Raw genomic sequence first — 11,856 nt, 5'->3', positions numbered from 1 at the left:
ATATTTTTTACAGAAAACTAAAGGAATAATAAAAAGACAAAAATACCCCTCGGTTTGAAGAATTAAGTACATAAATGTTTGAAATATCACATTTTCAGTACCAAAATGAAGGTTTCCAAACTATGTTATCCAAAGATATGGATGACAAACCACAAGGGTGATATCTGACTGATTTGAGTTTGGTCTCCAAAGATTAAAAGTGTATGGGTAGAGGTTCAAATGCAGTGATTTCGGATTATCCGCAAAGCATGTGGTCACCCTGTGATTAGTCGGTTCGCATAGCGGGTTGGATGAATTTTTAGGTTAATAAAAAAAAAAAGATAGGGATGACATTTTGCATTTATGTGGGTACTCCAAGTTCTTGGTGCGTAAATGTCGTTATTTCCTAAGTTTTATAGACCCCTTTTGAATTATAAGTTATAAAATCTACGTGTTTATAAGAAAACAAATATATAATTTAGTTTTTTTACTTATTTTCTTAAACATTCTTTTAAAAAATATAATATATAATTTATATATTGTTTAATTTTTTAATATATAACATTAAAAAATATAATATATAATTTAAGAAACAATATATCAATTAATATATAAATTATATTATCATATTTTTTTAAAAAATATTTAAGAAAATAGGTAAAAAAAAACTAAAATGTCTTTCAAAGTAAATGAGAACCACAAAGACGATTTTTAGATTCATCAAAATTCAGGTCTCACTTTCAAATATTTCACTAAAACTTCAAGGACCTAAATTAGTGTTTACTCTAAGAAAAAATAGATGTAACAAAAAAACAAAATATCATTAAAAAAACATATAATATGGGGAAATATAAATAACAGCCACCAATCTACACTTTCCATCTTAAAATGTTGACCACGTTTTTCATGTTTAACATGTCTCTATCTGCTTAAAATAGACATCGTCTTCTTTCAAATACCAAAATATAAGTTTTATGCTTTATTCTTTTACCACATCTTTATATTATATTTTTTTCAAAATACACAAAATATGAAGAAAAAAAATTCAAATTTTCTGCAACTTAATATAAGAAAAAAATATTCTTTATTTTATTCTCATTAATAAAATTGAATTATTATATATATATATATATATATATATATATATTTTAAAATTGTATTGGGACGACAAAAATCATGGAATATTTTAATAATGTAATGAATTTTAAAATCTATAAAACAAAGAATTTATTGAAGTTAAATATAATTTTAGTTAAAGATTGTAACTTTTGATCTTATATTTTAAAAAATTTATAGAGAATTTCTTGAAAATTTCCTTAAAGATTTTTAAAAATGGAGAAAATAAAAGATTCTAGGATTTTTAACAAAATTTTTGCTCCAACTCCAAAACTGACAAAATAAAAGTATAAAATTCTTCAAATGTTAAACAACCTCCAAAAAAATGATTATCATACAATTTTTTTTTAATTATATTCCATCAATAAAAAAAATCTTAAAACTAAGAAGCTATCTGTTTACCTCTTGATAGTTTCATCAACATGCAGCATCTGAACCGCTAAGTAGGGGTGTATGCGGGTTGGATTAGGCAGTTTACAACAATTTTACAACTCAACCCAATTATGGCGGTTTGAAAAAATCTCAACCCAACCCAACCCAACACATTCAAAAGTATAACCCAACCCAACCCTTGCGGGTTAGGTTGGCGGGTTAGTAGTTACATAATTTAACGAATGAAATAATTCATAAAACTTAAGTTTATGGACCATACTATAAAACGTCCTATTTAAAAAGGTTACAATAGGTTTATAGGACGTTTTTGAATGTTTCAACAAGTGTTTTAGAATGATATTTAAATAAAATGTCGTATTAGTTATTTTATAGAAACGTTTTAAGAAGTGTCCCGTAAACTCATTTATTTATAGGCCACCTATGTTCATATGACATTTTTCCAAGTCGTGTTGTATAAAATAACTAATACGACACTTTATTTTAAAAGCATCATAGAATTTGTTAAGATGTCCAAAATCATCCTATAAACATATTGTAACTCTTTTAGATAAAATATTTTTCTAATATAACTCTTTAAAAGCGTCATAGATTGATAATTCGTCCATCAAATATCTATCAATATCATTCATATTCTCCAACATATCAATTTGTTGTTGCAAAAAAAAATTCAATAGTTTTTCTTATTAATTAAATTATTTGTTATCATTCTTTGATCGTGAATCTATTTTGATAACCAATACGTTTAGCTAAAATGAAACAAAATATAATATCAATAAAAATTATATAAAATTTATGCATTAATAATATATATATATATATATATATATATATATATATATAGGGTTGGGTTCACATGAGACCAAGGGTTTTTCGTGAGACCCGTGAGACCAATTTATGTTCATTGATCAACTTTATAAGCTAATGATCTAATGGTTTAAAATTGCACGGTGACAATTTTGTAATTATTGAGAAGTCTCGTGGCAATTTTGTGATTATGGATGTTGAGATTGTAGATCTAATTCAAGAGTTGAGAATTGGTCTTACAGGTCTCACGAAAAATCATTGGTTTCATATGATCCCAAGTATATATATATATATATATATATATATATATATATATATATAAAATTTTATACAAATTATATATTAACGGCGGATTGGGCTAGGATCTACCCAATTTCAACCCTCCTAATTGACGGGTTAGCGGTTTGACGGATGAAAGGTTTGGCAGATTGGGTTTAATTGGATTGTTAGCAGGTTTTGCAGGTTGACAGTTTTTTTGAACACCCCTACCGTTAAAGTGGTTTGACAAAAAAAAATCTCTTATTGGTTCAAAAAAAGCTATTTATTGCTCTAAATGTTCATATTCAACTCCACATTATTTATTCATTTAATTATAAATTAAAAAAACATCATCTACTAAAACTCATACTAGATGTCAAAATCGTAAAGATTAACTTTACGAAAATACATGAAGTTATTTTATAACTCTTAAAAATTAAGAACGTAAATTCATCACGATACAAAAATTTTAAAAAACAAGTTTCGTAACAAGTCCGCCAAAGAATGCCCAAGCGATCCTCAATTCTATATACACGTTATTATTTTATTTAATTCATCTTTTCATTCTTTCTCCTGATGATATAATTTTACATGACTGCTGGGAAGGGAATTTGGGAACAACAGATCTTTGTTCCCTTAACGGGGCCGAATGGTTCATGCCAACTGCTATTCGTGACTTCTATCGAAGGATTTCATGCAACGAATTTCGTTTCTTTTGCGGAAAAAATCGTAAAACATAAAAAGAAGTGTTTGGAAACATACGAAATCCATCAAATTGGTTCAAATTCCATGTTTCAATTGTCCGATTAAGAACAAAGACATCCCAATAGAGGAAGAAATATGCACAATTCAAATACCAGAGAAAACCAACTGATTTTTGACACCAAAAAAGAGACTCCAAAATTAGGCTCTCCGATTAAGCCACTGCATATAAAAATGACGATAAGAGATCGGGGTACTCTCGAGAGTTGTTAAAATTAGAATACGGTTCTTAAAAGAGTACCTTTCTTTCGATAGATTCTGCTAGCGGTCCCCGGTGCTGCCCTGGGTGGTGGTCCCACAAGACGATCCAACGTCCCCACGAAACCGTTTCTGTAAATGTTCCAAGCTCGCCACACGTTGCATTGATGCTGTTCTATTCATCTTCTGATTCCCGACTTCCGACATCACGGGATTGTGTTGTTGAACGTTTTCGACCGGCGGCAGGTTTACCATGTTTTGTGGCGGTGGTCGCGTGGCGGGGATGTGGTGGTTGGTGGTGGTAGGTGGAGGAGGAGGTTGGCCCTGGTAGAAGTGTTGTTGTTTCATGTCGTCTTGAGAAACAGCAGCATCCGCGGATGCATCAGATGGGCTACAAGAATATGATGGCATGGGTCCCATTGTTGATAAATCCGACATGGCTTGGACCATTGGATTAAAGCCGGTAATTCTTTTGACGCTTTCTTCGGCCATCTTAACCTGTGTATATGTTCGATAAATTTATCAGCATTTGTTTCTATGACCATTATTTTTCCGCTCTTGCTTACTATCGACTGGTCTTGGTTCTTTTTTCTTTTCATCTCACATTTTTAACAAGCCTGAGGTCTTCACAGAAACAACCGCTCTACTTTTTAGGATAGTGGATAGGTTTATGTACATCCCCAAGCGGGTCATTCAGAAGAATAACCTTCTGACATATTTTTTAAAATGCATGACCTTCCGACAAATTTTGAGACATTAATGTTTTTAATAATAGGCATTGTTCTGTTAGGCAGAGCCGTTCTTAAATCTGTAAGAAAGACATGCATTTAAAAATAGTATTTGTTAGAAAAGCTACTCTCCTAAATAACCCCATCCAAACCACATCCGGGATAGTTAGGTATATAACCTTAAAAAGAGTTTAATTAAATCCATGACTTTCCCATGAGAATGAAGATATTTTTTAGGGGATTCAGTCAACAAAATGACATCTTACCCCCTCCCCAAGTGAAAACAGCAGTTAAGGTTTGTGTACATCTTTCCCCCGGGTTTGGACCCCACCTCCAGGAAGGATACACTGGGCTCGTTTGGTTTGATCGACAAAACGACTGTGGTTGTAGTAGTTCTCTACTAATGTAACTAAAAAAATCAACATGAAGTACTGACCTTCGCTCTCATTGTTTCAACATCAGCTTTCAGCACTCTATTATCAACAGCAGCTTCATTGTACTTTTGGCTTATGTCAGTAAGACGCTTCAGTAGCGAAGAATTTTCAACCCTTAATTGAGAAACCTACAAACAAGCACAGAAGACATGATTCAATTAGGCTGTTTGTCTAACTTTATCTGAAAAAAGAAAAGACGGAGACAAGAAACAAACTTGTGTCTCAAGCTCGGTCAAATGGGCCTGCTTTCTCCTTCTTGAACGTCTAGCAGATTCTCTGTTCGATAGCATCCTAAAAAGAAAATAAAACATGACATCTTTCATAGATGTACGGGAAAGCATATGGAGAGATGGAGGATCAGGGTAGAGTTAGTGATCCAGCAGTTAGATTGAGTCTTAGGTTAGACTAGGGTTGTGTAGTTATTCCTACAGGGTTGAGTTCCGGTGAGAATGAAAGTTATAGTGAGAAGGGTAAGAAGGGATCTCCACCCTTATATCAACACTAGTGAGATGCACCTAGTCAATTACCGTGAGAAGCGCAATTCATGGGTGGGGAGAGATTAAAAGTGATCTAAGGGTTCAAATCCCTTCTTACGCTTCTCACCTTAACTCCTATTCTCACACAATCCTTCGTCTATTCCTGCCTTGGTCATATTTTCTTGTACCTGCTTCTGTTTGTATGTTTGTTTGTCTGTCTATTTGAATGTTGCTTACTTTTGACTCATTTTCAAATTTTTAGCACTGCCTTTCTTATTTTCAAGTTCTTTTCTGCAATTTTTTTGGGCAAGCTTTATCCTTTCTTTTCACACACTTTGAAAAACCTCTCTACTCTTTGGGTGGGTTATATTGCGTTTGTTTGGTTTGGTTTGATTTATATCTTACATACTCTTCACCATGGTAGAAAAGTAGCATTTACAAATTCCATTTTCACGATTAAGCATGCTGATAGAAGTTGGAAGTAACATGAAACCCTACTTACCTTCTAACACGTTTTGCATCTGTGGGGTCCATATTCTGAGTTGTTTCTGTATCTCCATCAAGCTCATCATCATCCGATAGTTCTCGTGATGACCCACTTGTTGCTGATTTCACTGGGATTGCAGGCTTCTTTTGTATACCCTGCAAGGAAGGGATTCCAATAGGTCCCCCACCATCCTTACCTGGTCCCTTGAGATCAAACCCTGACACTATCCATGCAACAGAAACAAATTAAGCACACAGTATTCAATTAACCTGATCATCTTTCAGGCCATAAACTAATTTATTTGGAAAGACACAAAAAAACCGTAAGAGAAATAGACGAAGACAATTGACAAATGTATGTCTAGCCGATATAGAAAATATGGAACTAATATCGTATGGTATTGTGCAACTAAATTTTTTTTCAGGTCAATTTGTGTTTCTTTGCTCCCTCTTTCTATAAAGAAAATGTCCTGGTGCTTTAGAGTTTCTGGCTGTTTCATAAACAAATGCCTCCAGAATTTCACTTATCCTCATTTTGCTGCTTTTTAAGAGATTCCACAATCTATTCAACTACTGGTGAGATATTCTCAGAAGACTGATATGATGTTTATCCATAGAAGATTTTCCCAAGGTTGCTCTCACTTCTACCAACATGCGTAAGTCTTAAAAGATAATAACGATGGATGACTAAAAGAAATAGAGGACACATGATGAGAAGAGCACCAATACAGTCTCTTGTTTTAACTAGGATTGTTAGGCAACTGACATATACCATCTCAATTCTTTGTTGCATCTATATGCCAAGTTAAATCAGTACATAGATAAACTTCGATTCTTCCAATCAGCCAATGGTAATTAAGAGATGAACCTTACGATTAAGGTGATGCTCAATTGAACCAACTATGCCACCGAGCCCTATGCCCCTACAACTGATGAATGACTGACCAAGTTACATATTAAGTTGGCATTATTGCTATCCTAGAAAAAGGAAGATGATGTACATATACATCCAGGCACATGCCCGCACATTAAACAGTGCTTATGTTTATAGAGCTATCCTAAGGAACTTGATAGACTAAATTTCTAATTTCTAAGAAGTTAAAGGCACAAACCTTTAGCAGGAGCCTGGTATCCCAACTGCGAGGTGTTGGAGGCCTGTGATCCATTGTCAAGTAAAGCAGCAAAATCTTGAGGTTTTGCAGAAGATGCCTAAGGGAAAGAGTGAGCTATACAAGTTACATATTGCCTTAGAAAAAGAAAATCTTAAACTGAAAGCAAATTATTCATCCACCTCAAGGAATTAATTGGGCTAATTGGCCCAAATAGTAGATATCAAAGTTTCCCTGAATGAACAATGTAAACAGAACACAATGTGAAGGGTTTTAAAGTAGCTCGATATTCATTTTCTTTTGTTCTGCCTGCTATTAGTTTTCTTCAGGTTTATTTAGTACTATATGTATACAATTTATTTTGTTAATTGCTGAACAATGCTATAAGGATTCCTAGATCAAATACAACTTAGTTGACCTACTCTACAAGCAGGTTAAATGCACAACCCTTCTAGAAGCAGCCCAAGTTGAGGCACAACCAATTAGCAAGAGGCAAGAGCGAAATATAGCAAATGAGGCAACTTGGAAAGTGCCTTTACCACAGCTAGAAAAATAATTCATATAAAGATACACAATCCCAATATACAAAATTCATATGCTTATTATATAGAAGTGAATAAGAAATTCAAGAAAAAAAAGGGATCCCAAATCCGGAAAAAAAAAAAAAGAAAGGCTATCAAGGATCATGCAACAAGAGAGAAAACTGACTCAAAACTAGAAACAAACTGCAATAACCATTACTGTTTTCAATTTTAATTTCATAAATCCATACATAACAAGATGAAAGGCAATTTCAAGGTATAAATCAATAATGATAAGTATTCATGTTTCTATATTTCCTACTCATAGGAGGATCAAAACAAAAAAAGGCAAAATGATAAAATAAAAAAAAAATGAGAAGGCTCTAATGTTCTCTACATTTCTTCTTCTATTTTTATAGCCCTATCAACTCTCTTACTCTTTGTCATGTCTTCTATTTCCTCACAAGCCCTCTACTCTAATTGAAATCTCAAAGTTTGTAGCTTGGATATTAAAGGAAATTACAAAAGGTTCAATTAATCGCTCTTCCTTCTTTAGGATGACAATGCACATCTCCCTTTTCTTTCTCATAAGCAAATTCTATAAAATTCTAACAATAAGCAAGACTTCAGACTGAAAATGAGATACGTGCTAACTGGTTGCTGTTCTTGGTTTACAATGACCACAAAGAGCAATTCAGATGTGTACTACAATCAAAATAGTGAACTGGTCCATGCATGAATTTTTTAGGCCTAAACAAAACCTAGGTGTTATGAGTTTGTTTTGTCAGCATATGAAAACTGAAACTCCTTCATACATAATGTAGAGAGAGCGATCAATCGCTTTTGTTATTGGAGGCATGGGAAGCAAAGCTCTCCCTGGGCCTAGGTGTAAAGTATAAGGTAAAGCATACCTCATCAAAGTACGGCTTGTAAATAATGTTTCTTTAAATACAAAACACAAAAATAAATATATTTACAAATAATCAAGAAGTAGAAAGTGAACAAGTATTAAATTTCAAGAAGCAGCAATAAAGAAACATGAGGTGAGGTGCTAATTGGTGAAACTAATCCATACTTTATTAGTAAATAGGACAAGGCACCAACAAAATGCAAAGATGAGCAACTATGATGGTCATTGTTATTAGTTTTTAAATAGAATTATAGACCATTCACCTCGTCGAGAAAACTGCCCAGCACATCAAAAATATATTCACCCTGCCTATGGTGCAATGCAAGCAGGAAGCGTAACACCGTGAGGGTAGAAGTCAACATTAGGGAGAAAGGGTACCCCAGAAGAACAATTTCAGGCATTTAGGCTTCATGATTCAAAAAGAGGGAGATGTTGAAGTGGATGTTACACACTGCATAAAGGCCGGTTCGTTAAAGTGGAGGGTTGCCACAGTGGTGTTGTGTGACAAGAAGGTCCCACTAAAGCTGAAGGGAAATTTGTACAGGAGTACAAGGTGGCTACTGGCTATTAGACCAGCACATTGTATGGGTCTGAGTTTGGCCAATAAAGACGGTCCTTGATAGGAAGTTGGAAGTTGCAGAAATGAGGATGCTAAGATGGACATGTGGTTGAACCATGTTGGACTATCATACACGAAACAGGGTCATTAAGACAGAGCTGGGGGTTGCGCCTATTGCCGATAAACTGACAGAGGAAAGGTTATGGTGGTTTGGCCATTTTAAGAGACAATTGACAACTCCAATGAGGAGGGTGGAGAGCATAACAGGTGAGGGGGTGAGGAGGACAAACCAAGAACATGGGATGAGCAGCTGAGGATCGACATGGCAGTCTTAGACCTTTCCAATTAGTTCTAATAGGATGTCTTGGAGATACAAGACTGGGAATCTGGGATAACACATTCTTTATGGGGATTAGTAGCTACAATAGATGAGGGGTTAGATAGATGACAGATAAGATAGAAATGTCTTGGCATGGTTGGAGTAAGAGGATTTGGTCCTGCTACTTCATTTTAAGTGGTTTGGTGTTTGAGCACTTTATTCTTGGCTTTACTTGCCTTGGCTGGTTTGAACCCTTTTTTCTCGCATATGTACTTATTGTAGTTACTGTTTACTCTCCTTGTTACTTGCTTGCAAAAACTTTTCAAACTGTTCTCAAGTATAAACTTAAAAAATGACAAAGTTTCCATTTCTCTCTCGTCCGAGTCGTCTCTCCAAAACCTTTTTTGCAAACCAAAGGTCTTCACAGAAACAAACTCTCTACCTTTGGTGTAGAAGAAAGGTCCAAGACTTAAGTACATTCCCCAACCCTACTTTCAATGGTTCCTCTCATACTAGGTTGAAATACTATTGTGACACCATCTTCAGTAGAGTAAGACTACCCTATCTCACAAGGGTCTAAACCCAACTCACGTTCCTATTGGTGAGTGAAATGCTAGATATGTTTGATTTGGTAGTAACATCTTTAGGATTACAACTCAAAGCAACCCTAATACCACTTGGAGACAAAGAGAGATGTTAGAATGATTAATAATTCTTAGTTAAGAAAAGATTTAACAATTTTAATATTAGATAAACTACTAAATACAAATTACTAGGACATCGATTCTACCAAATGACCAAATAACATCGAGATAAATTTACACTTTACACTAATGATCCCCATTGTGTATCTCTTTGGCTCCCTTATTCTATATTCTACAATCTTAACCAAATAATTTCTTGGTACAATTGCACAACCTTCTATGAAGTCAACACTTCCATGCCCCTTTCTTCTAATGGATGGAACAAGAAGGGAATCAAACAAACATGCCAAATAAATGGAGTTGCAATCGAGTTTTGTTAGTGAATCAGATATACCAGATACCTGTAGTAAGCAAATGTCACAACATCCAACCATCACGTTTTGGATTCTTCAGGAATGGAATCTGAAAGGCTTGAATATGAAATGCCAAACGTTGTGACAGGATGAGGCTGTCACTGTAACAGTCCTTTTGATGGCTAAGATACATGGCAAGGCTTCCTCTATAGAAGTTTAAAAATAGGTTCTATATAGAAAGCCTCCATCTGTTATGCATCTTAGCCTAATGTAACACTTTGAATGAAACAGAGGATCTCTTTTACTGTTACATAGCTTATGATTTGCAATAAAGGTATATGACACAATTCAAAATGGTTAAAATGCAAAACTAAATGTTGGGGTAGAATCAGGCAGTTATAATAGATCCACAACCTGAGGTACAGTACATGAGTAAGAACAAGACATTTCTAGTTTCATAATTTATAGAGAGGAGGTTTTATTTGAAGTCAATCACATCCAGAAATCAACTTTAGCATTTTGTAGTGTCGTTGTGCACTCTCCTTACGTTTATTTTGTCCCGATTAGATATCTCATAAGAAATTTCTAGAATGGATCCATTTAATGGTTTGGACAGAATCCCTTTTTCACTCTGGACCATTGATTCTACAACTATTAATGAGCAATAATGGAATAATTCTATCAAAGATAAGGGACACAGTTCACATCATGGTACGAAGAGACTTTTCTTTCTACTAAACTCCCTCCACCATTAACAATTAACCGATAAATTTGTTTCATAGGAGTTCATAGCTATTAATTTTCTTTGTGAACTCTCATAAGTGACAAGTGTAAATTTGTGTTCCAAAAGACAAAGCAATTGCACTTGTAATCAATTTAAATCATACAAGATCCATCTCCATTCTCCCCTTAGAATCTGTAGATGTAATTCTATTTGCAATCATCGTAGTGGTTAAGCAAAACACATCAAAAATAGCAAACAGTTTTTTCATATCAAATCTAGCTTTGTATTATACTCAGCAACGGGCAGAATAGCATGTATAGATGAAAAATGCCAGAGAAACAAATATGCATATACCCTAGTCAAAGCAACAGCTGCGCAAGCGAGGTTAAGACGATTTTTGAGGTAATCCTGGTACTCCTCCGAATCAATAGGAACGTTGGGAGGTCCGCCAACTACAGAAGCACCAAACGACGTCGTCGCAGCTGCTGCTGCACCACCACCACTGGCACTGCCGGTCGTTCTCCCGCTCTCGTTGTTCTTCAAAGTAGCAGTGGTGGTGGCAATTGGCTGATTTTTGTCTTGAACCTCATCTTGATCCTTGATCTCGACTACATCGTTGGGCCTAGAAGACGAAGATTCCGGTGGTGCAGATGCCTCTTGGAGGAAGCGTTGGAATGCCCACTCAGACATGCTGCGATTCATCATCGCCGGCGTTGACTTGTTCTTCGATGCGGATGATGAAGACGATGACTCATCTTCATCGGCGGCACCGGCGGCGGCCGGCGATGGCGACCAAAAGTGGCCCGCAATATCGTCCACTGAAAACATCCTATCCATTTCTCTCTCCTCTCAATTTCGACTTTAAGCATACGTATCTGAGTAGGTGCGCTCGTGGACCTTTTATCGTTGCCAAAAGTTTCAATAAAGCCTCTTAAGTTTATTAAAAATCCAAAAACTATCCCAAAGATATTAGATTATATCATAAATAGTCCTTATTTAAAGTTTTGACTTTAATCAATCCTTTGTTTTAAGGTACTTCAATTACCGCTGCATTTGGTATAAAGAACACGACGAGACAAAAAG

The 11,856-nt window shown here is 35.0% G+C and overlaps 1 protein-coding gene across 1 annotated transcript; it reads right to left on the bottom strand.

The window, feature by feature from the left end:
• Positions 1–3,269: 3,269 nt before the first annotated feature.
• On the bottom strand, positions 3,270–11,635 carry LOC112515398 (light-inducible protein CPRF2-like). The gene is made up of 7 exons (XM_025122193.1): positions 11,128–11,635; positions 6,747–6,843; positions 5,651–5,858; positions 4,888–4,963; positions 4,675–4,800; positions 3,554–4,008; positions 3,270–3,474 (listed from the first exon to the last, which is right to left on the bottom strand). Exons 1-6 carry the CDS (start codon positions 11,608–11,610, stop codon positions 3,574–3,576), a joined length of 1,425 nt encoding a protein of 474 aa, XP_024977961.1. The 5' UTR covers positions 11,611–11,635; the 3' UTR covers positions 3,270–3,474; positions 3,554–3,573.
• Positions 11,636–11,856: the final 221 nt, after the last annotated feature.

This window comes from Cynara cardunculus (assembly GCF_001531365.2).
Source record: "Cynara cardunculus var. scolymus isolate 2C chromosome LG 7, CcrdV1, whole genome shotgun sequence".
In the NCBI taxonomy this organism is placed as follows: domain Eukaryota; kingdom Viridiplantae; phylum Streptophyta; class Magnoliopsida; order Asterales; family Asteraceae; genus Cynara; species Cynara cardunculus.
This window is presented reverse-complemented; position numbering and strand designations above follow the sequence as displayed.